General features: G+C 35.1%; 1 protein-coding gene across 8 annotated transcripts in view; it reads right to left on the reverse strand.

The window, feature by feature from the left end:
• Positions 1-587: 587 nt before the first annotated feature.
• LOC136843926 (SLAIN motif-containing protein 2-like) overlaps positions 588-25,236 on the reverse strand; it is a 54,494-nt gene continuing 29,845 nt past the window's right edge. For 4 of the 8 annotated variants that reach the window (XM_067112871.1, XM_067112874.1, XM_067112876.1 and 1 more), the window contains 4 exons: positions 19,798-20,040; positions 17,246-17,433; positions 12,914-13,056; positions 588-8,358 (listed from right to left, as the gene is read on the reverse strand). In XM_067112871.1, coding sequence (XP_066968972.1) covers positions 8,292-8,358; positions 12,914-13,056; positions 17,246-17,433; positions 19,798-20,040 — 641 coding nt within the window. In that variant the 3' untranslated portion in view covers positions 588-8,291. Of the gene's footprint in view, positions 8,359-12,064; positions 12,171-12,913; positions 13,057-17,245; positions 17,434-19,797; positions 20,041-25,236 lie in introns of all 8 variants that reach the window. The other 4 variants (XM_067112873.1, XM_067112875.1, XR_010854731.1 and 1 more) reach the window with 3 other exon arrangements.

Below are 25,236 nucleotides of genomic sequence, written 5' to 3' on the forward strand. Positions count from 1 at the left end.
TTCAGTTAGGTGGAATTTCATTACAGATCAACTAAGTTGCTGGGGCCAGGAAGTGGGGATGGAGTGGTTCCCATACCCTCATTTCCACCCTTCAGACTTCTCTGCAGGGTGATGAACCAAGTGTCACCTCAGGTCTTCAGATGACCACATGCCAGGTGGTATCCCAATCTACTGTCTCTTCTAGGTGAGGCGTCAAGAGAGCTGACCCTGTGGCCCACCTTTCTTTGTCAGCCACATGTTCACTGGTACCATCAGGTGGCACACTCCCTGCACCTTTACGTATGGTGATCTAACATCTGCAAGGGAGAGGCTTTTCTTGCAGAGCTGCAAGGGAGATGTCTGGGTACCTTGGGCAGTCGTCTGCAAACGTTTACCAGGGAAAGTGGGTCATCTCCAGTAATTGGTTTCCTTATCTACCTCCTTTGAGACAGGTTCCTTTCAGTAGCTGCAGTAAAAGCCATAGTGCTGCTCCTTTGAAAGTGTTTAAACTGATGGGGCTAGACGTCTCCTCTTCAGTGGAGTTGTCTGTGCTTATGAAGAGCTCAGAACAGTCTTTCCTTTAACTGAAAGGTTACTGAAAAACAAAATATGGATTTCCTTTTATTAAAAATAACATGTCTTCTACCTGAAGATCATAAACTATATGCAAAGCAGTCATAATTGATAAAACTAAAAAATTAGGATGCAGAAAGCAAATTTCCAATGAAATTTGTAGTTTAATCACTAAATTACGTGTAAATAAATAACCAAAATTATTCACCCCAAATGTTCTGCTTTACAATTCAAGCAGTTCCTTGTTATTACTATAAAAAGTAGCTTTACATGACTGAATAAATTAGAAATATCTCTGATTTTTCCACTTTTCAATTGGGTAACTGTGGGAGGTAAGGGAACTCTTCCACCATTCTCTTAAAAACAGAAGTGAAGGGTACAGCACAACCCATGCTTTTTCAAGTAATATTAATGTTCTTTGGTGACATAAATTCCCTTTGTATTAAAAAAAGCAATACTTTTAAATTACGTAAGTTTCATCACATGCTCAGGACTCTTATGAACTATTCATTAATTGGAAGAAAAAGTAATTTAAAAAATTGAGTTCTTACACCTAACAGTGCAGAGGAGTTATACACGAGGTATATTTAATTATTATGGGAGGATCTAGTTCTGTAACCTCAAGGATATATACAGTAGGAAAAACCTTCAACCTTTTACGACTAGGAATTGTAATAGTAATCTAAACAAGGGTTATGGGTGTGAGCCATATTTATATACTGGAGGCACTAAATTTTTTCTACATATAGTATATGCTTGTGGGTAAGGGTATAAAATTTGCTCAAATATATTTTCAAGAACTACATCATGCCATTAAGGGAAGAAATGGCAAAGAAAAAGTTATAATCAATTATATAATATTGCACATCATTGCCTTTTAAGTGCATAGAATCTTACCAGTTCAGCAGAGATTTAAGAAATTGAAACATTTTTATGTACTGTATACATATATACTGGTATATATAAACTACCTGAAAATATAAAATCACCTATGACAGCATGTTTTTAAAAGAAATTTTCATTCATGCTCAAGGAAGACTAGATGCTAATTGGACAAGGAAGGTGCAAATTTGAAACTCTGAGATCAATGTGAAGAATATGACAATGTTTCTATTACACTCCATTATTTTTGGGCACCAAGTAAAACTACTGTAGAAATAATTGCTTGAAATGTTATAAAACCTAACAAACAAAGCAAAGTTATATAAAAACTGTAATATATATTATTTACATCATAGTGTAAACAGATTCATTTGTTCCCTTACCCTCCAGCACCATCTCCAGTAGTGAAATGAATAATTCTTAATACAGGTGATCCTGAATCACAGTCAAAACATTTACTTCTCTATGTACTTAAACATTTGATCTCACAGTAAATATATAGCTACCAAGAATAATCTTAGCTAAGGCTCAAGTATGGTACGTGTCTTCACTGACACACCTATTATATTATAAAAGGGTACAGCTGGAAAAATTACAACTTGAAAACAATTTTGAGGAATCCACTAAGTCCTAGGGAATGTTAATAGAGGTGAAAAAATACTTGTGCAAACTTAAGCTCTCTCTCTGTGACAAGTTCTTTAAAAGTACAATTATTACATTATACAGTAATAAGAATTTACCTGCCAGATTATCACTGTTACTTGGCACTTCAACCAGGCTCTTGAATTCATTACAAAAAATTTAACAAGTTATTGTCGTGTGCATAAAGCCAAAGTGGGCCAATGCCTAATCAATGATTAATGCACCATAAACTGCTGTAAACAAGACAATTTAAAGCAATTACCCAACATGTGGTTTACATTTGCCACAAAAAGTTATCCATACTTCTCAAATAGTAATTCAGTAAAATTATTACAAATGAATATTTGACAAGGCCACTGAGTTCAGAGAAAAACTACAGAACTGACAACTATAAAACAACTGCCATGTTATTACTTTCCAATATTCTTTTACAATAAGGTTTCCTTGACAAGTAAAAGAAAAATATACGTTACATAACTACAAAATAGCTTTCATACAAGATAACAGCTAGTTTATTTTGCATGGTGACAAAAAATTTAAACTATAACTAAGCTCGGATGCATATCAAACAGTCAAGTCACCTCTTGGGAACAAATAACTACAGGATCACAGGATGAAATATGCATAGAAATATGTAAAGCACCATAAAATAAATAATTCTTTCACTTCTTGAAGTTCTCAAGTTATTGTCTAACATTTTACACATTCATATGTATATAATAATGATAAAAGGATAATGTTGAGAAAATGCTTGCCAAACAAATGATCTTAATATAAAAGAAGCAAAAATTACAATGAGTCATCATCTAAAAATTAAAGAAAGAAGTAATTTTCACTCTATTAGCACAAGTTACGTCAACCAGTGCAAATCAATAAAAATCTATTTGATACAGTTTGGTAAAATCACACTCGATTTTTTAAAACTGACGTGCCAGTTTCATTTTCCCTTTTCACATGGAACAGGTAAATATCTCAACAGTTTAAATGAGCAGTTTAAGGTTACTTATACAGATTTAAGCACCAAGTAATAACAGCATGTACAACTCAAATTAAAGAAACGGTTACAACTCGTTGAATTTCCTCTTGGAAAATGTCTGTACTGTATGTGAAAGACTAATTAAATGATATTTCAACTTAAAACAACCAGTTTGCACAGCTTTTCCACCTCTATAACAGAAATATTACTATTTCTGTCCCTTTCCAGCATTATTTCTTACACTATGAATAATTTTCCTTAAATCACTCTGTACATCCATATCCCAAACTACAGTACCGTAAACTTTATATTATGATGAATTATAAAGCGATTCAATATTCTTCATACAAGAATCTATTGTTTTTCAGATGCAATGGCAGTTACCATAAAAAGCAGCCTTTCCCATGGCATCATAATGTTCAGACAGCCAAACATTCTAATATTTACTTGAACGTATTGAATCAAATAGCATCCACGTATTTGATATACTGAAAGTGATTGTAATTGCATTTTATAACAATTTTATCTAAGGCACAAATATATTTACAACATTGTACTTTCTAATATCCAATATTTTTATACAGCCAATGTATAATACATGAAATGGATTGCCTTTGAAGATAATAAATATCCCTAAGACTTTAAAAACACACAATATGATCAAGAAATGCATTTACCCTTGTACTATGCTTAGTACAAGCAAAGGTCAGTAAGTCAGATATGCTTGGCACTTTATAGATGAATTCTTCACTATTTTAGTGTGCACTGAAGTTCCCTTCCATGCACACAGCTTCCATGAGAAAGCCAACACTCAAGTCTCAATAAAAATATTTATTCTACAAGTACATAAAATAACCTAGCTACACGTTATTATTCGTGCATGGGAGATGTCTTTTCAATCCCTCTATTAAGGGAATGAACTTTATAACTGCTTACATTCAGCCTTCTCAACGTTTGTGTATCATAAACTCTCCAAGTCCTGGTGAAATGATTTGATGTGCTTAACAAAATTTGATTAACTCTGCATGAGGTAAATACAAGTATGCTGCAGAACTCTGGAATGAATCTTTCTTGTGAAATCCTCTTGGGAAGTACCTGTATTGGAGGCTTATAAAATGGAACACCATACCTAAAAATTCAACAGCTGACTGACAAAGATTGATAATGAATAATATCAGTTAATTTTATGTAGCCTGTAGAGCAAATTTCTGCACTGTTAGCAAACACAATATGAGATTATGAAGGAAACGACTGGCACAAATGGTAAAAATCTATACTTCTAAAGAGAATTTCAGTTTTCATAATCATCCTACTTACATGCAAAATTCTTCTCATTTAACACTCATGCTCTGAAATATTGTTACTGGCACCTACAGGATGAAAGGCCAATGAAAAATATTTGTAAAAGAACAAACAATCCATTCAGTCTCATGGCTAATTTCTAATAGTTCCTACAGAGCCACCTGCAGAAAGCATTCATGTGATCTTGGTCAAGTTGTTAAGTGTTAAAAACACCAAAATAATTAGGAAATACTTGCATATACACATAAAATCACAGTAGAGCATTATAAACGAAAACAATTTTATAAACTCCCGGTGTTACCAGCACATCACTTTAACTTTCTTACTTACTCTTCTAATCGTACCTGATTTCTACTTTAATGGCTTCCATTACATTGGCCAATGTTGTATATCAAATTATACTTTATAAACACTAAAATATTGTAATTATCATTTCTTCGGATGAAAAGTAAGATGTGCTCTGCATGCAGGAAAATAAATCAAAATCTATTTCATTTCTTTTCAGACAATTCTATGAAAATTCTTAAAATAAATGAACGAAACAAGACATGGACCAATCAAGTGGAAAAATGAATAACAAAATAATCACTCCCTAGCACCATTTTAATAGATGAAACACTTCACGCAATGAGACTGACAGCAATACAGAATCCTCTTTTAAACGATGTCCTGCATGATTTTTACTATTAGGAAATAAAGACTGCACTTGCAATTTTTAATCCTAGCTCAATCATAATCAGCAATTAACAAACCAATCAACTAGTAAAACAGTCATATATTCTGCAAGATTAAATGAGGAAAAGTTTGAGGTGAAAGCATGAGCTAATATCAATCAATCGAGCAACTGAATCAATCTTCAACATTTTTACAGCTCTGAACATATTACTCATTTCAAAATAAGTTAACAATGGGACTGTACGTGGTAATGATTTTCTTCTAACTACAATGCATTAAGATGGTCAAAGTAAATACAATCACTAAAACCTCGTTCATTCAACTCTGTGAAAATAAAACAATCATCTCTAATCCCACTTGAAAACTGGAAATGCAAATTCTGAGGCACTAAAATTGAAATGGCTAACACAGTTCAGCAATGGACTACTTTACTCTTATTGTAATCTGAGAAGTAGCAACTGCACACAATTATTCATTATAAAAATATACAGGTATATGCACTGATCTATGATTTCCTTTTTACAAAACACAAAAAAATTTACAAGCTACAAAATCTAATAAAGTGGGAAAATACTTCATGACCTCTTTCTAATTAAGGCAGGACACAATGCATTGCCTACTACAATAATACATGGAATGTAAATACTAAACCATTACAGTAATATAAAATGGGTTAGCCATAACTCTGTAACCTTGGTCTCTTTACAATGCATGCTACGCTTTACAAGTTCCAACCTGTAATGAAAATATTCAGAAAACCCAACACTGAAATTTCAGTGATTCATGATCCATACATCATTTCCCTGGCCAAAATTTCTAAATAAAAACATTTCCTGCTATCACTTACATTTTTAGCTCTTAGTACATAATACTCAAAGAGAGAATAAAAGTTGTACAAGGCCTAAAAACAAAAGGGAGAATGAAAAATACTAGAAATTAAGAGAATCTTTAACGATACTTATAAGTGAGTGCATGACAAACACAAAAATGTAAGCTGTCAAGCATTTGAGTGACAGATGAAAGCAACTTTATGGGCTCAATGAAATTCTATGTAGCCACAGATAGTAAAATTACTAGATCTGAATTCCATTTAAAAGCTTAAGCTTTAAGCTGGGTGCAATAAGCATAAGGGACCAAAGAGAGAAGTGATATACTGCATTTATGTCTCTTTCCATTTTTCTTTCAATTCTTATCTATATATGGGAGGGAATCAGGACGTATTTTTGGATTAACTGTTGTAAAATTTCAAGAAAAACTTCAATGAATCCGCGAGAACACCCTTCTTCTGATTCAACACCATTGCATTTTGGAATTATTCAACAATACGCAAGAATTCACAAAACCTATTCTAAAGAAGAATTAAGAATAAAACCTCGATTACCATTATCACCGGAATTTTAATTTTCCATTTTATGTAATTCAGGAAAAAAAGATAAAAGTTACCTACAGCAAACAGTTTCACAACCAACATGAAGTAAACTAGGAAACCTATTGCTATGGGAAAGGGATCGCGACACTCTCAAAGCATTACGTGAGACAACAAAATACTACAGCAGACTTACGTATCATGAGCAATACTGATCAGAGAACTATTCAGGATAAACTGTACTGGAAAGGTATTCAGTTTGGCCCACAAAATAGTAAATGAGCAGATGCATGACTGTTTATTACCAATAAATGAGGGAATTATATGAAGTCATCAAGTTGTACTACTGAAGAGTATAGAAGCAAAATGAACCAATATAAAAGATCTTGCAATATCAGAAACTAACTGCTAAATACCACAAACAAAGGAAAATGTTTCAAAATTCTACTCAACACACTTGCTAAAAGCAAAACCATAATAAAACTGCCTCAAGCTAATTGTGTTTCAAATTCACTCTAAATCTCACCAATGGCGAGATGAAATGATCCACAATGATTTCTAAGTAGTAGCAAGAGAACTCTAGACAATTGAACCATCTAGATAACTGCTAAATAAACCACACAATTAGGTTAAAATTTTTATAAAACACTTAACTCATACAATATTAAATACCAAATTCATTTCACTGGAATTTCACATTTGTTCTACTAAAACTTTTAAAAGATCAAATCATACATTGAAAATCTTCCTGAGAATCATACCTTTAATCATTAATAAAAGTCCACTATGGAGGGTTCAATATGGATACAATTCAAATTCTGTATGTCTTAGTGCACCATGAGAACCCATTTGCTGTTAACATGGTCTTCTAATAAAAATGATCCAGAATGATAGCAAAAGATAAGACATATTTGAGGATCAATTTAGCAACAGTTTGTGAAGGTTTCAGTACCTAATGGAGTTAATATACTTCCATTCTAATAAACTGGTTACATACTAATTTTGCTCAATGCCTTTTGAGAGCTACGTCTATTCATAAAAATCAATGATGAAATTCATCTTTTTTTTCATTTCAAAAACTTTTTTCATGTCACAAGGAATTAAAAATTTTTGTAGACTCTAAATACATAAATATGCATACAGCAGACTTTCTACATAGGCCCCTGCAGTCCAGAAGATAATGAATACTTATTGCTTAAAGCTTATTAAGAAGCAAAATGGGTATAGAGCCCAAAACTCATGAAACCACATACATAAGGAGTGAAATATGAATCTGACACATTGCCCTCAGACGGGAATGTGAAATATATAAGGAAGGAAGGCCTCACTATTGTCAGTAGCTAAGAACCTGGGCTGGAACCAGGGACAGAACTGGAATGTGTGGCAGAACACCACTGGGGGGTATCACACTGTTGCCACAATGAAGGTTTGTTTCTAATTTCTGAAGAATATTGTTTAACTGGTATATCATCCATAGGAATAAGTCTCAACGCAAATGTGACTATTCAACATCACACTGAGCAAGACCGTTCTCATACTACAAGAATTATGCACAACTAATTACAGCAAAACAAGATTTTGCATGTGGACCTCCAATAAAGTGATCACACAGAGGTCACAGATAAATCTTGTCTGGTGACAGCTCGCAGATATTACGAGACACGAGCCATATGCACCCATGTCAAAACACATGGCTCCTTGCCACAGCACCAATTTACCAACATTAACACTCATTTTCATTAATATCTTCATAGAGTGCATCTTTTCGTACTCTCCTTCAATCGGGCAATAGAGATTTATCTTATCACCTATGATAACACCCACAGTGTAAATATATAACTAGTATTTTCTACAATTCCCAAATACCTCTAAAAGGCAACTACTGCTAAAAATATGTTAGAAGCAACCATCTCTCCAGTCATCCTGCATTGCCGCTTGAAACCTTGGCTGTACTATACCCGACCTGAAATGGATAAAGCAAGCAAGTGAATTGGGCACATAATTACTTACCGAACCTAGTTCCAAAATCAGTAACATTTTTCACCTGGACTTCACTGCAGTTCCAAAAACAGCCACACATGTTACGACAAACCTCAGCAAAATTACATATGTAACTACAATACTGCAAAGTAAAATTACTCACTGCCAATAAAACTAAAGTTTATATATTTATAATACTTCAAATTAACATACTGTACTCATATAATTATCCACTATCTTTAACTTTAACATAGGCTACAGGCACTTTATTAAACCTAAGTCCCAAGAAAAATCCAATTCTACAAGATATTGTAACTTACTCATATTTTCCTCATGCACAGGTAAAAAAATGTGTTTTATACATAAGCTAATATTCAAGTATGCACTAAATATAAAATTCAGTTCATTCACCTACAATGTGATTAATGGAAGGGTTAGGAAAAAGTCTGGGAAAACTGTTAAATTATCGTAAGGTCTATTGTATATACCTAGAAGAAAAATGGGGAGGATCATATTCCTTATAAAATATTCTATAACTAATACACAATAAAAGGAAGCAACTTTACTGTCATCAGCACAGAGAACCATTTGCTATTAATCAGATAAAAAAAAAAAAGCTGAATGGTACTGCCTCTTAGCTACAAATCTCTATTAGGCGACTGGTTCATTCCACATAAAACTTACACATTAACATTCAAATACAGTGCACTGAATTACAGTAACTTACTACTGTATACTGTACCATATACATTAAACTACTGTACTGTGCACTGTATTCAACATACTGAGGGGAATACCATACTGTAACAAGAAGAGGTCTAAACAAAAAAGTAATTTGAAAGTAGGTAATCATTCAGAGCCTTCACCAACAATCTTAAAATTATTTAGTAAAGAAAGCCACTAAGATGAACAAAATATGCCAGATATAAAGCATCCACCCATTTTCCCTAATTCAGTTTAGCAAGTAGTGCTTACAGTGCCTTGTGTGGTCTACTGCAGAGAGTATTGAACATTGATTGACACATCACTTTGCCTTCTACCTTTTTCTTATCATCCCTTACTTTTGGTCTTTATCAATTAACTGACTTCACTGTCTAACTTCTTCAGCTTTACCATGCTTCCAAGTTTACGAGCAATGTCCAGACATGCAATTCAGTTGTCTTGTTAAACTTGTTTAGAATGAAAATAAAGAATTCCTTAGCTAAAAAATGCTAATGAGTTTGTGACTGGGGACTTGGTCTCACCGCAGCATGGACAAAAGAAAGCCCCCATTAACTGGTGGGTTGTGAGCTCCAGCTTAAACTGTCAAGATTTAAAAATGTCACCGGCGGAATTCATCAGTACTGAATGTGTTACTCAATGTTATATCCATCATGTTCTCTGGAAAAAAGATTCCTTACTCCATCAAAAACTAGTTAGAATAAGGGAAAAGTTGTGATTTTTGTGATCATACATGCATTCTACAAGAAAAAGGGACTATTTTGTACTTTTTTATGGGTACCTAGGGCTTTGGTGCCAAAGTAAAAAAATAAAAAATAAAAAAGGCTTCACATAAATTGTCACCATAACCATAATTTCAGGTTTTCCATAATGTGTCTCAATAAAGTCTCCATGTGAAACATACTGTAAGGCAATAGAACAGAACACTGTACAAGACAAGTACAACAAGATTTGACCAGAACCCACATAAAACAAAGGATTGCATTTTTTTAGTACATTTTATATGCATTAAAGTCTTTAGCAATAAAACTTGAACCAAGCAATTTTGGCAAGGCAATGAACCTCAAAGTGCACACGACCAAGAACATCTTTATTTTAGCAATGTTTTGACTTCTTCCTCTAGCCAATCTCAAAATATCCAATTACCAACTACTATGATCAAATAAACCTAATATTAGAACGTAAAAGAGATTTAAAAACTGGGAACCAAACAAATCTTAACAAAATATAAAATTTCAAAATGAAAACCAAGAACAGAAAAAATGTATACTTCTTCAATGAACTAGAGAAGCACTGTCTCAATTTAAAATAAAGTTTTTCAAGTTTAATGAAAATGAACTCTGTTATAATTAGTTCTTTAAGAGAGTATACTTTGGTAATAGGGATTTTAAAATCCTTAAAGTGAGAGAGAGCTCTCAAAAAAATGTATTAAGGTAGCTGAATGTAGGGTTCTTACCAGCTGCCGTTTAGTACTAGAACCAAAAGCTCTATGTTTGCCTACTTGTAATGTCACAGTATTTTAAAATACATCCCATGATTGAAGAATATACTGAAAGTGATAATTTAAAAAACCACATTTTACCAACACCCAAGCTAAAACAGGCTGGAAAAGCAGGATGCTAAAAGCCCAAGAGCCCAGATCAGGAAAGCATTTCTCCCAGGTTCAAATTTCTGAACTTCCGACAATTCAACGAGATTAGGAAGACCATTAATAGTTTCGATACAGCTGGAACAAAACTAAGAAAACTGTGCAGAACTGACCCTCACAAAACAAAAAGCAAGACTGTTAGAATTAACTACATATCTAGTGCTACTTGGTCAAAGGATGATTAGAATTACAGTACAACGAAAGAATGAACAATGAGTTTGAGATACATCTGAGACAAGAAATATAACAGAACCAAAGTTTCTGTTCAATGAAACATGAGTCAGCTGATGGTACCAAACAAAACAACAATATTCTAAACATGGCAGAATAAAAGAATAAAAACACTATTGTGAACCAAAGAAATCAGTCAAAAAAAGGGGGACCTCCAATCTTCTTTTACTATTGACATAATCTCCATTTCTAGACGGTAACTCGTGGATTGTGGATACCCTTTCTCTTTTAACAGCAGAGTTTTGAATTACAGCTTCTTTTGGGAACCATAAGTTATCATATATGAAGACCGGTGAGTAAAACAAATCAAATTTAAATCACCAATTCCAGTTAACTCACTCACTCGCTCTCTTTTCTTGGAGGAATAATAGTTTTAAGTCATGTAATTCATAATTTTGGATTGTGTTTTTCCACAATCTACATTTTCATTAATTCTAAGGCTAGTTGGTCTTCTTTTAATAATTCAAGTTCTTTGAGGGCCTTTTTTATATTTACCTACTGCCAAAGTTTGTCACAACTGCATGGTTGTAAAGAAATCCTTTAATGAAAAGGGATGACCCAAAGCTACTGACCCAAAACTATAATTGTTCTCCTCCTCACCATCCCTTTACGATACATGTAGATTTGGCACCATGTGAGGAAAGATGTGTCACACTGTCTTAATATTTTATATGACGTTTTTAGCAATATCTTAATTACATTATTGCCCTCAATTATAATTACATTTTTCTCAAAGAATTCTTTTAAAGAATCACTACGAAGTATTTAAATGCTAATTCACATAATGAGGGAAGCACGTTTGACACTGCTGCTTCACCCTCCCTACACCCTCTTCTGACCAAGTACACTCAATATAGTTTTGTATTTTAAGTTTTCATTTCTCAATCTAAAACACATTGCACATACTAACTGAAACATACAAAAATTCTGCATGCATTGCCATCTCATAAATTGCTGGGTTATATTTTGGAGCACTAAGGCTGGAGCACTAAGGCTATCTTAAAATTTTCTTATGAAAAAATACACATGTTAAAGTCAGTCACCAAATGAAAGGGTAAAAGCGTTATGCAAGAAGATCATGACTGCATACCATTTTTTAAATGTTTTCAGTTTAAGTACTAAAATATCTTATCTTTTTCATTATCTTCAAAAATCATGAGTGTGTTGATCCAGTACCTTCTCTATACTGTTGGTTTCTGTGGGATTGAATTAAAAAAAAGCAGTTCATTATAATCTGAGATTTGTAAAAGGACATACGGATGTTTGTAAATTTTCATCAGAGTTGGGACTGCCTATTGCAAATCCATAGTTTTGTAAAATGCAACACCTATTTTGGTTTTTAAAAATTTAAAATTCTTACTATCAAAGGATACCCAACAGAAAACTTTGGAAAACAGAGAAAATTTTCAGTAGACTTCAAAAGCCTACCTTGAGACAGTGCTTCCAATCAACTGAACATACTTTGAAAGTTTTACTTTTTTATTTTCCAATTATTATATTCAAAATATTGCATATACTATTGTTGTTTTTCTACAAGCAATTTAGCTACTTCAGTTTGAGAATGATTTGAGAAAAAATCAAAACATCATTTTAATAAAAATGTTATGGCTTCTATATGCTCCTAAACTGAACTCAACGCCAATGTTTCCTATGGGATTCTAATAAAAATTGGTTAAGTGATAAATAAGTTTTGGTTCATTCCTTACCTCTCATAGATACTGATTCATTAACTGTGGCATGCTACGAGTTACTCAAAGTGAAAAACATATGACAGATGACCAATAGGAATTAAGGACTGACAATGTTACTTAGGGAATATTAGTAAACCATCTTCTTTCAGGGTATTCTACAACTATATTCACACAATAATTTCTACATCTATCAGCTCATGCCTGGCTAAATGGAGTTCCAGCAATACAAAAGCCTCAATTACACTAACCTTGTTCTAGGAGCTTGTAAACGGGATCCAGGTCGAGGTATACCAGTTGCCTTAGGTCTAGGAATTTCTGTGGGCTGTGGAAGTCCGGAGGCACCACCCAATGGTATACGTACAGGAGAGGGTGCACTTAATCTACTACGCATCTGCAACACAATTTTTGAGATGCTACTGCATATATTCTAAACTATAAAAGGAACATGATTCTGCGACTATTTCAAGCACTTATTTTACTAAATTTCAGCAATATTTATCAGCTATTTTGTTGTCTTGGGAAGATTAATGTGCAACTACAGTACAGTATATCAAGCACTTTTTACTGACATTCAGCCATTTTTCATCATAGAATTTACTGTTTTACGAAAACCACTCTATTCAACTGTCTCATCCAATGATCTACAATGGGTTGTATTTCTAGGCAATTCTTCAAGATAACAGTTCAAGAATCTTATGATCCCCAAAACCAAACAATGTCTACAATGGGAATTTTACATTTTCAGAGGCAGAAATTATCATCATCACGTCCAATGCCCAGTGATGCAAAAGGCCTCTGTGAAATTCTGCCACTCAGGTCTTTCCTGTGTTTTCTCTTGAACAAATCTCCAGCCTCCCTCTTTTTAACAGTTCTCATCCAAGTATGTCAGTGTCTTCCAACTCTTCTGGTGCCCAGAGGAGCCCAACTGACATTATCACAAGCTGTTTTCCCTGACGTAGTGTGAAGGATGTGACCATGCCACTGCCACCTCCCCTTCATTATCATTTTATCCACATTCAGGGCCTCCTTAATACCCCTTGTGTTATCAATTCTCATTCTGTCCTCCCATCTGACTCTTTTCTTCAAGCATTATTCTCAAACTGGCAAAACTGTTTTGATACAGTTTCATTGTCATACCATGATTCATGTCTGTGTAAGATTACAGAGTGTACTAGGCTATTGTATAACCTTATACTGCAATTATTAAGGCATTTCCTTCGTAGTATTTTTGTGAGATACAAAGTTCCCCAGTTATCCTAAATATTAGGGGTCTTTTCAAGTATAAAAGAAAATGCATTCAAGCAGACCTACTTTCAACGAATATTACTCCACTAGTAGTGACATTACAGGCGTTAAAAATTAAAAATTGTTGTGATGCTCTTGTTTTTCAAACGGGAACATGAAAATTACTTTCTCATGATGGTGAAGATTGTCAAACAAATTCAAAACTGAGATACTGATTTTATATCAATTTGGTACAATAATTCCAAGAATGAATTATTTTAATTATGAACCAACTAACCTAGCCTATAACCTTTACCTGGTGCTTGTAAATAGACAGGGTAATCAAAAGTTATGAAATGTATAGGGATACACTGTATGGGTATCCATTTAGTTTTGTCTTAATTGAGTTCTGAAGCACTTGTGAGTAAATCCTTTACGGCAATGTTATTGTAGGAATTGTGAATTAATATTTTAATGAACTACTACTATTTAATGGATATTTTAATGTGCTACTATTTAATGGATAGACTCACTGATCATGTCACCTTACATAATACTATTGACATGCACTTCCTTTTTTTAATTTAAAGTGTCTGTTGCCTATACAGTGATATACGTAGCTACCACTACGTAGTTTTTAATAAACATTTGTTCCTTTTATCACTACAGGGCTGCTATTAACCAGCACCCACACACATTACCTGCATCGCAGCAAGTTGCTCAATCTGCTTTTTTTCTGGGAATGGCTTACAGTTACCTGCCATGAGCCAGCCCTTGAAGGAATAAAGGAGAATTTCACTAGTTGCCACACGTGAAATATGCAACATGCTCCTGGTATCAAGTTTAAGTAATGAAAAAGCTCATTTTAAGCTGTCTCTACAAGTTATAGGTTTCAGTAGGAGTACGGAAGGAAAGGATTACTGTACATCACTCCGGCATAACTTCGGCAGTGTATGTTTCCATCTTTCTCTGAGCAGGATCCATGTTTGGGCCAATACTTCAAAAGCAGTGGATTCTAGGAAATCCTACTTCAACTCCTCTGATGGAAATGAGTTTTTCCTTGGGAGAGAGGTCACTCATGCCTGACATGAAGTGGATATAGCCACTGAAATTTCCCTTCTGAATCCACAAGACCTAGGGAACACTCTTCTGCTTTACAAAAGAGAGAGATACCTCAGATGGGAATCTTGCCTCTCCCATGAAGCAATCAGATACTGAAGGGGACCCTGATAGGGTCCACCCAACCCCATCAAAAGTGTCTGTACCTTCTAGGGAGTATAGTGATTTATCTGGGACTTCTGTCCTGCCAGGCAATGACAATACAACTGCCTTGGCTCAGTCAATTCATGCAGGCTTTACTGGTTGGGAAAGTCCACTTGCTGTACTTTCAGAATTCTGGGAAGAAATCATGAAGAGTATCAAGGATGACCCTGCTACTGAGCATCAACATATTAGTGATGCTATCCATAGTTCCCAAGAGGAATTTAGGTCTGTCCTGTATATGGAATTAGGTGTGATGCGTAAAAATTTCTCATCCTTTAAACTAGGGGATAGAGAAGCTGCAAAGTCTGCCCAGGCAGAGACTGGTTTTCTCACCAAAAAACTTCGGTCATGGGAACAGGGTAATAAAAAAGCCATGACCAAAAAGAAGTTGAATCAGTCGTCTAGATCCCTGCTGAAATCAGAATGGGTAATATGAGACAGCCAACTCGCTCCAATTGGTAACAATCATTCGACCAGGTCAGACTATAAAACCTCAAATCAGAATGTAGTACGTGCACCAACATCCACTTCTAAGAAGAATGCTGATAACCCTTGGTGAGATGCATCAATGTACATCCTTTCACTAGATGGCAAATACCTCATTAATGAAGGAAAACTATGATTGAGGCTTAGCATGTAGAATTTCTGGATGGAGCAGCCTTTTCCAATACTGAATGGTGCTGTCCCTTTTTCAATAGGAAATCAGAAACCGCTAAGACGGCGGTTATCCTGCCTATTGACATAGCAATGAAAGCCATGAAAGTGTAACTCCTTTGAGGGCTTGCCGCAGCTACCGGAAATCGGTTTTTCCTACATCAAAACCTACTGTTTTTATGGCTAGAGCTCCCTTGTCTCTTCTCGTCTGTTTCACCAAAGTGCCAGCAGCTCAGCATGCCCCATGCTTAAGTAAATTCTCCAAACTATGATTATGTTACAGCAATAAGTTTCCGATGAAACACGTGAGACTTTCAAAACAAAAGTGATTATCTTCTAAATACAAACCCATAATCCTCAGAGTACAAAATGAATGATTCAGTCAACAACCTAAGGGACTGTAAGCAAACGCAGTTACTTTCTTGAGAAACCCAATTTTTTTCTGTAAGTTGACATGGGTTTCTTTGAAAAAAAAAAAAAAAAAAAAAAAAAAAATTAAATATTTTAACATTATACATTTTATTACTCAATACAATGGAAACATAATTCTTATAATCTTTTAAAAACAACATCCGCCACTGGAGGAATAGATGTATGACCTGAATTGCATGAATTGTATAAATTTACATTTAGCCTGAGCCGCCAGAAATTATGGATTAAAAATGTCTGTTTTATTATAAGAAATGCACTTCACTTGTGATCTATCTTTAGCAAAAAATATAACATGTGCCCAACAAGATAAGAATTTTAATAGTACATGAGAAACTTGACAAACACTGCAGTGGAGGGCAGGGGGGAATGGCACTCTGCAGTTCTTAAGAAAGGGAAAACTGAAAAAGATCACTTTAAATATGGCAATGCTTTTGCCAATTACAAAACAACAAAAAATACTTTTTCCTATGTCTACTTACAGATATAAAATATGTGAATCTCATTCTATTGCTTATATCTACAGACTTTACCCCATAAAATGAACTAAGAATGAAAAATGCAAAGTAGGGCAACACTGTACTTAGGTATTGCTTGCTAAGCGTGCCGAGCAAAGAATGGTACAAGGGCTTTAAATCCAGCTCTCCTGATAGCAACAAGAACATACCTGAGTGCCTCACATGCCTTTTCCTTTAGTGGAAATACACCATTTGGCTAATTCTGCTTTTCATGAATTAAGCGTCAGTTGCATCTGTGATTTGTCTCATGTGCAGACATACTGTACTTCTATTTTTACTAAAGCACTAACATAATTCTTGATCAAAATTCTCTAGGCATTGTAAGCTCTACTTTTCACCAAGGTCTGTCAATGTCACCATTGCAGCCATACAGCACAACAATTTTCCTTGTACAATGCCAAATGAAAGTCAAACAAAAGGTGCGTTGTAGAACCAATTTACACACTTGATTATACATTCATGTACATCCAGAAAAAAAACAAACTAACTAACCTGTGGAGCTTGAAGTCTTGAAGTTCTAGGAACTTGTCGAACATCAGATTGAGATGCCAAGGGGGAATCATGAGATCTGGCAGGGGAAGCTCCCCGACTACTACTAGGGGTGGTATGTTCTAATAAACGTGGATCGCTACCACCAAAACCTCTATTTAATCCACCTGGAAGCCGTGAACCACTCCTACCTGTATAAACATGTAATCTTGAAATCACCAAAGTACTTTACATACTCCAAAAACTAAGTGATTACATGAATGCTTTTTTTTAGTACAATCAGGTTTGAAAGTTGTATTTAATAAAGAACAAGATACATTACAATCATAGCACACTGGCTAAGAAAACACTTTAAATACATTACAATCATAGCACACTGGCTAAGAAACACTAAATAATCTCTTGAGTAGTAACTATCATGTGTAATGAACTGAGAAAGATTCTGTCTCATATATAAAATCTATTTTATCCAATAAATGCATTTCTTTGGAAATTTAATGGTCATGTGACTAAAATGATGAAGACTGACAAAAATTAAATCAGATATTTATATACATGAGTTGATATTTGTGAATGGCTGAAAAAGGACAATAAAATATAATTTTACTTGCAATGTAGACTTGTGTTCTCTGCACCTAGCAACTGAGTCATGTGGGGCATTCCTCACATATCCATAGATCAAATAAAATGCACCAATTTAACGATCAGACAAATAGGCATACTTCAAAGCACTCGCTGAAATGAAGAGTACCAAAACCCAATGATGGATTTAATGTTTTAACTTGTTAATAAGGTAGTAGGTCAGTCAAGGTATCATCCATCAGTTACGACATTACCACAGGTTTACAAGCCCTTTTCCGAAACCCTTGAGCCAGCTGTGGTAGCTTTTGGATTTTGTAACTGGGCCCTAGGGCAAGTTTCACTTTTGGTAGATTATACTAGGCTAGGCTTACTGTGCCTGTCTCACTTTTAGTAGATTCCACTGATATTACTTCTTGGTTAGCGTTGACTAATCAATAGGCCTACAAGCAAATGTTCGGAAGGCTAAATATGAATTGTCATACATTCTGCCAAGCTTACCAAACTTAAGGCTTGTCTCCTAATTCACTACTATTTCTTATAAATAACAACCACATACAAAACAGTGGCATACACAACAGAAAGTGCTGACATAAAAACCAAACTGAGAAACGGATACTGGCCAGTGTTAGTTACTGTAGCCATCGTACATTTACTGAGAATTGCATTACAGTTACTGACTTGTTAAAAACTTTCTAATTCCCAATGGTGAGTTCCATAAGTGAAAATAAAGTCAATTTTCATTCAACTTTCATACAATGAAGTCTTAAGAAAGCATATCACAAATTTTAAGCTGCAAGTTATAGCTGCGGCTAAAAATAAACCAATACATTGTACAGGCAGCAAAATGATTTGGGATAGTGAAAGCAATGTCTGAAACTGACAAAAGAAAACCGGAAATAACTTCAGAAGTCCAATCCCAGACCACAACAAAGGGAAGCTGACAAGGGCAAGTTCAAGTAGGTGCACTTCTAATGCTAATGAGTCCACAATGGAGGACTCCTCTGAAGATGGGCAATTCCTTAAGTAATGGGTGTGAAGTGGAAGAACCTAAAGGAGGATCGTCACCAAGCACCGAGAGACACAGGAGCAGGCGTTCCAGGAAAAGCAATGAGCCAGATCACTGATTTACCCTTTCACTGCGCAGAACTTGTCTCTTTATTCAGTAAAAGGTTCTGTCCATGATGTGCAACTTGCCTCAAAGTCATAATTCTTTTGGTTCTAATTAGGCAACTCATAATAGATATATTGCATTTCCTCCATAAAGTGCATGATACACAAGATAGGGAAACCTAGATAATATTACATATCTCCAGGAAATCAACAAGAACCCATGAGATTACAACAACTGGCAACCACCAAGAAACTCATGGTAAGTGGGACCAGCAGTAGGTAATACCAAGGAATGAAACATCATCAGGAACACAAAAATATTACTAGGACTAGCAAACAAATTCAAAATGAACGTAGTCTCCATGCTAAAATCTTGGTTAGTTAGTTAGTTATAAATGATTTGTTTAACCAGACCTCTGAACTCTTCTAGGGTTCTTCTCGGGCTGGAATTAAAATCTTGGTAAAGAGAAAACATATGCCAAAACTTGTTCTTCTTACCAATGGTTAAAACCGAATGGGAGGGTGGAAGGCGTGTGGCCTTAACCATGCTAAGGGAAATCTCATTCCCTCTGGGTTAGCAAGATAATTTTACTTAGCATGTTTGTCCACTGTATAAACAAAGTACCACTTACAGTATTTATGTATAAAAGATTCAAACTCTGCATACAACTTACTTAGCCTTGCGACTGTATATATACATCTTCATTCTATCAAGGAATTTTTTTTTTCAAAACTACTGATGTCATACACAAGGAAAAATAACAGCTGTTAATGAAAAAAGGTTCCTGGTGAACATATCACTTTTACCGGCAATGAAAGCAAACAAAACAACATACTGTATGAAATAAATACTGGAATCTCACCATTACAAACTTGGAGGTTGTGCTGTGAGTTATAGGGACTATCTGGAGGCGTAGAGAGATCAGAGCCCTCCCTTGAAGGAGTGTTCTGCGCAGTATAGCGTCGAGGGGGCTGGAGACTGCGAGCAGGTCGACGAGGGCTACCACCAGGATGAGGAGCTGCTAAGAGATCTTCTTGAGAGCTAGTTACTGAGCCACCCGAGCCCGCTGAGGCGTATGGTATACCAGTGTTAGTTGAACGCATACCTGTATAAGGTAGAGAGTAATTGTAAATTACAATAATATCATGTCTAAAGATATAAACATTACTCAAATGTTACCAAATACCCTGATAATTAGGTGATTAAGCTTAAAGCTTGTAAACTACTATACAAACGTCAAAATAAATTTATTATTTTATTAAGAATCATTGTAGACTAATATATGGTTTTGAAAATAAATAATTTTCTATTTAAGATCAAATTTTACTTTAATAATTTACTTTAATAATTTTACTCAGGTCCTACGTCCTTGGATGGGCTCCAAGTTGTCAAAGGCTGAATCAGAGTTTTGTAAATTTGTCAAGAAAGAAATTCCAATTGAATACACATACCTACATCTATACGTCTAAACAAACTTCTTTCTTTCCTCAAAATCTATTTAGCTGAATGGGTATTGAAATTGAATTCCAGTTCTTTCTAGCTGGGAACTATTAGCAGATGCCACTGTCACTTTATTTAAAGCTTCAGATAGCCATAACTTGAATTAGTTACATTTTTCAGATGACTGCTTATCTTTGCCAGCAGTTGCATCTTTCAATAACTGATTATAAATAAAAAATAATCAATAAACATAAAATTTATTAGTACTATATGATGAACAGTTGTCCAACACTGCAACGGTAAATCTATCATTTCATAAATTTTACCCTGCTAACTGGCTACTGTAAAAACCAATTAACCGTTAAGTTACATATGGTTCTCAACTCCATGAGTCACTAAATTTATTACAAAATTAATAAGGGAATTGCTCATTGAAACTACCTGATAACGGCTAACTTCAAAATTTACAGTCACGTTTTATAATCACTGCTATCTGTTATTTACAGAGTTCCTACCCATAGATCATAGAAACGGTTCTTATTCAAAAAGCCTTGATCAGACAAGAAGCACTTCCACCTGTTAACCAAGCTAGTGTAAAATAACTGGTGAACTAGAAAAAGAGACCAAAGGTCTATGCTCTCATTTGCAAAACAGACCAAATCCTATTACCATAAAGTGATCCAACCAGACCAGTATGCCAAATGAGAGTTGAACATTTGAAGGAAAGAGGTGGGCAGATGCATAAAAGAGCAGATGATGAGTAAAAGGCAAAAACGTAGCTGGTGATGATGAGACACCGCAAAAACCTTCAGTACTCTCAATGATGTGCAATGCAAGGCACACTGGACGAACATCAAAAAAATGCTAGTGTTTATAATATGAAAATTCAACTGCTGATCTAGATAACAGCGAGTGCCTCACATTACTATGTAAACTGCAGATCTTGCAGTCTTCTACCATATTACTTAGAACCAAATCCTAAAAAGAATACAGAATGTAAATGCCCCACTTTCTAAACCAGTTACTAAACCTTCCTGAATCTGATGAGGATAGCACCAACTTCAATTAACATAATAGGAAAACTAACAGCTACAAAAAGTTAGCAGTCTACATAGTGGACTATCTTATTTTCTAGGAAAAACATTCATATCACTAGTAAACAATATGAATAACAAAAGATCTCAGAATACTCTCTAGCAGAATGCCACAACACAGGCTCTAACAACTAAGTTATAAAGTTTATAGATGTGAGCCCTTGGTTAAGTCAAGGACAGCACTAAAATCAATTGGTACAAGTTTGACCATCTATCTATTAATAAGGTTGTCTAGGATGTAACTATTATGATCTAAAGTGGCATCACAAGTACATCTTATGGCTTTAGAAAGCACCTTGATCCACGGTTACAGTGCTCTAGAAGGGTTTAAACATCTTTTTAAAGTATAACAAGAAGAACAATCTGGATCTTCATCTCAACTGTCAGTAGTTATCTAAATCTTTTTCTGGGCTCTTTGAACACATTTCTGAGTACTTAATTCACTTTCTATATGGGTGGGAGTTACCATTAATTTCACCCTAATTTGTGGCTGAACATTCCCATTCAATTAAATCCCAATTGGCAAAATACTTCAAAAGTGTAGTTTATTAAATAGTGGTACAGGGTATATACCATTTAACTGAGATGTCATTTCAATCAAACATTGGTCAGAGGTGCCAATACACTCGCAGACTGTGGCCTCATGACAAACAACAGTTACAAATAGTTCCAGACAGACCCAGACAAGTATGCATGGTTAGAAAAAGCTTGCCATGGGTCCAAAAACAAATAAAAAAGTTAAAAATAACTGGCCAAAGCTTACAAAAAAATTTACAGGGCTTACAATCACTAAAGCACAGGTCACTAGTAAAAATGAAAATGAAGAGTGCATGGATAAAACATGACAAAAATTCACAAATTCAAGGAAAATCACACAAAACTGCAGAGCAAATAAAACAATTACTGCAATAAGCAGCACTTTCATCACAAGGCCACCAAACACAGCTACGCAGCTTAACAAGTAGAAAAGAATATACACTGACCTGAGAAATGTAAAACAGCAAATAGAAACAGTTTACAAAAACATAAGCAAAAAAGGATAGAAAACTACTACACACACACACACACACACACTAATAAAAAGGACACAAAATCTAAAAAAAGGCATCACATGCCAGCTCCCAACATTACACAATAATTTCAAACTTAGCAAATTTTATATTAATGGCAAGAACATGCACCTAGAAAAAACGAAAATGAGCACAGATAAAATAATGAACATATATAATACAGGCACTGCCAAAAAAACTACAAAACGGCATTCCTAGGAAGAAAAACCTGACTTTCGCTATATACCAAAGCGAGTTGAATGTCTCTGTATTCCAGACTGATACTGAAGTAGTGATGAGTAGCAATGTAAATTAAAGGCATCTTTCCAGCATCACCTAGCAAACTATGATTAGGGGAGATAAAAAAAAAAGCTCCAATTGCAAAAAGAATACCAGCCCAATGAGACAGATTTTATATTCTGAGAAAGTTAAGTATAACCTACAAATATGCTGCATATCAATACGAAACCTTTTTGGGAAATCACAGCTCTACTGAATTTCAAGTACATAAGTTTCCCAGTTAAAATGCTTGAGATATGTAACACGTTTTCAGTTGAATATTCTGGTAAAAACCTGAATCTGGATGCACAATTTTCATAGGCAAAAGACTTGAACTAATGGAAAAATTCTTAAGCCTTGCAACTTACTACTACCTCATTAACTGATAACATCTACTTGGGAAAAAAAATAAAAGATAACAAATTGCCATATGACTAAAGACGCCCTCAGTAATCATAGCTGTATACCAGTGACAAGAGAGTAACATATGGCACTCAAAGGAAAAAATAAAAAAATTTGACACCTATCAAAAATTCTTATCAACCTTACTCTGGAAAAATATGAGCACAATAATCATGTTTCAAAAATAAATTTGAAGCTTTTCACAGCAAACCCATTACTTTTACATAGCCTTTCATGCATCTCAAACGAATTTCCAACATACCATGGGTGTTAGAGAGAGAGAGAGAGAGAGAGAGAGAGAGAGAGAGAGAGAGAGAGAGAGAGAGAGAGAGAGAGAGAGAGAGAGTCCTTCCAGTTACAGCTAGTGGCACATGGACCTTGGTCTACAGGCTCACTGGCAGCAAAGTAGGAAGGGAGAAAAACCACCGTTGTAAAAACAATGGGTTTGTGATGAAAATATTTTAATTATATGACTTTTACCTAGCCTGAAGAACTACTTAGGTGAGAGGATCATAAAGTTGGTGAAATCCCCAAAATACAGCCAAGGTTCGCTGGAACAGAAATGAATTTCTGGAGTAAAATGTATTACATTACTCCAAGATTTTAAGAACTTTCAAGGTGTCACTGATTGGAGAGAAACCTTATTACCAGTCCCAGATCATAGAACTTTTGATAAAACATGCACATGTCCATCAATCAAGGTGTAAGGGCAATATACCAGAAAATGACCCAAACAAGAAGGAAAGGAAGATGAAATAAAAAAATGATGTTGAACATGAACCCCTCATGCATTCCACCTCCCCAAGATTTTTCAAAACATGGCCTTCTGATACCAAAGGATCAATGGGAATACCTTAAATGATCAATGGGATAAGTCATTTGGATACAACTAATTCTCAAAAGGCAGCAAGTAAACTGTCTTTATCATCAATGTTCTTACTGAACAAAAGGGAGGTTGATGATGCCTTTATTAAATAGCCCTCAGCTTCATCTGGGAGGAATGTGTTTTAGATGCAGTTTCATAACCCCGTAAGATTACCATATTTACCCAAAGGTAAATGGTATTTTGTAATACTTTTCTTAAATGAATCAATTAATAAAAGCACATAAGAACCCCGTTTCTAAAATTCTGTCTTCTTTTAAGGTTCTCACTGGACAAAGAAGCTCTTCCTCATTCACTGCTTGTGATGTCAAAGAAAGACTGGAAAAAAGTGGATGTAACACAAAACTGGGAAGATATCTGTATCTTGGAAACACACTTGGGATACTGGATAATCCAATATTCTCCCAATTTTCTGATAGAGTGACATAACTAGAAAATGCAAGGTTTTCACTCACCTGGAAAGAAGAGACAGAACATAGTAAAAATACAGTTTCCAAAGTAAGCTCCTTCAATTAAACTTACTTAAGAGTGCTCATAAGGTGGACCTATCAGATTGCCTTCAATCCCAAAAAAACCTGGATAGGTTAAATAGATGAGTGCCTAAGACTTGTGTGAGGCATCTGTAAACAATATTCTAGCAAAAAGGGATGACAGGAGCTCTGAAAAGTTAGGGATGTGCTGCCACAATCTGAGATCATCCAGGATCTCCTGAGCTTGAGAGATTGGTAGGGTGTTTGAAGAACTAAGGTAGACCAGCTGTCACAACCTAATCCAGAAATGAAAGTGGGGCACTAATTTCTCATGGGAGGCCTGATGTCCAGTTAATTTCTGCTGTAATTTGCCAGGAGAAGCTTTCTTGTGTGGAAACTCCTGTGGCAGGTTCTAAAGTCTCTGGAATGTCTCCAGTAAGAAGAACTAGGGCAGCATGTGGGTTGAGGGCCATCCCCATTACGTTGCATTAATGGTCAGATGCAGGTCTGACTTGTCCCAAATGATAACTAGACACAGAAGACAAAGCCTTAGTAATCCCTGGCATAAGTGAGTTTCAAGAGCCAGAGGAGTGGCATGCCCCAGTTGTATTACCATAAGAGTCAGCCATGGCCAGAGCAGGAGTAAGTCTCAAAAAAAAAAAAAAAAGGTACTGCAAGAGATGG

The sequence above is a fragment of the Macrobrachium rosenbergii genome, chromosome 12 (assembly GCF_040412425.1).
Source record: "Macrobrachium rosenbergii isolate ZJJX-2024 chromosome 12, ASM4041242v1, whole genome shotgun sequence".
Lineage (NCBI taxonomy): Eukaryota > Metazoa > Arthropoda > Malacostraca > Decapoda > Palaemonidae > Macrobrachium > Macrobrachium rosenbergii.